General features: G+C 74.3%; 1 protein-coding gene across 1 annotated transcript in view; it reads right to left on the reverse strand.

Moving 5' to 3' along the window:
* Window positions 1-19: 19 nt before the first annotated feature.
* MIB2 (mindbomb E3 ubiquitin protein ligase 2) overlaps window positions 20-1134 on the reverse strand; it is a 6443-nt gene continuing 5328 nt past the window's right edge. The window contains exons 6-9 of the mRNA XM_004695281.2: window positions 962-1122; window positions 768-894; window positions 454-687; window positions 20-209 (exon numbers count right to left, since the gene is read on the reverse strand). Of these exons, the coding sequence (XP_004695338.1) occupies window positions 27-209; window positions 454-687; window positions 768-894; window positions 962-1122 (705 nt within the window). The 3' untranslated portion in view covers window positions 20-26. The remainder of the gene's footprint in view (window positions 210-453; window positions 688-767; window positions 895-961; window positions 1123-1134) is intronic.

Genomic DNA, 1134 nt, shown 5'->3' on the forward strand with positions numbered 1-1134 from the left:
GGGGCGCCGACCCGCCAGCCCCGGGCTCACCGGAAGCGCTGGGCACAGCCCTGCAGGGCCTTGAGCGCGCGGCCCTCGGCGACCAGGTCCAGCGGACTCCGGCCGCGGTGGCTGGTGTAGCCCACGTCAGCGCCCTCCAGCGCGAGGAAGCAGGCGAGCGCCGCCCCCACCGTCAGCTCGGCGGCGCCGGGGAGCCCCGAGGCCTGCAGCTGGGAGGGCGGAGCGCGAGGCTGGGTCCAGCAGGGCCCGCAGGGTCCATGCAGCCTGCTGCCAGGGGGCCGGGAAGCACCCGGGGTGGGCGATGGACACCACAGCCCTCCCCTCCCCGGCGCTGACCGCCAGCAATACCCGCCTAGGGACTGCCCACCCCCCACGCCTGGTGGCCTGGCCATCACCAGAGGCGGAGGGGGACCCGACTCGGGTGCACGCCACAGCTGGACCACACATCCTCACCCTGGACAGCAGCTGTGCAGACCCCGGGTCCCCCCCGGCCCCCTCAGCCACCAGGGGCAGCCGCTGGTGATGCTGCAGGGCCACGTGAAGGGCCGTGTCCCCCTCCTCGTCCTCGGCGTTGACGCTGCAGCCGGCGTCCACCAGTAGGGGCACCAGGCCCACGTGGGCCTGCAGCGTGGCCAGGTGCAGCGGCGTCTGCAGCTTCCGGTTCTGGGCGTTCACGTCGCAGCGGCCCTGGGCGGTGGGCAGGCTCAGGAGTGCCACCCGCCCTGCCCGCCTGATGGCCAGCCCTGCCCGCCCTGCCCACGCCCCACCTCCTGGATGAGGATCTGGGCCACCTCCTGGTGGTTGTTGAGGACGGCCAGGTGCAGCGCCGTGAAGCCGTCCTCCTTCTTGGCGTCCACCAGCTGCCGCGCCCGGGCAAGAATCCTCCTGACGGCTCTGCGGGGGCAAGAAGGTGGGTGCCGGCCCCCCCCACCACGCCAGGGCTGGCCGCCCCCCAACTCACAGCGCGTGGCCCTTGAGGGACGCGTGGTGCAGCAGGGTGAAGCCCTGGCGGTTGGTGGCCGTGACGTCCACGCCGGGCACCTCGGTCAGGACCTCCACGATGCGGCTGGCGCCGGCGCCCGCAGAGATGGCGCAGTGCAGGGGCGTGTCCGCGTGGGCATCCTGCGGCGGGGC

The sequence above is a fragment of the Condylura cristata genome, unplaced genomic scaffold (genome assembly GCF_000260355.1).
Source record: "Condylura cristata isolate star-nosed mole 26May11 unplaced genomic scaffold, ConCri1.0 scaffold00058, whole genome shotgun sequence".
Classification (NCBI taxonomy): Eukaryota; Metazoa; Chordata; class Mammalia; order Eulipotyphla; family Talpidae; genus Condylura; species Condylura cristata.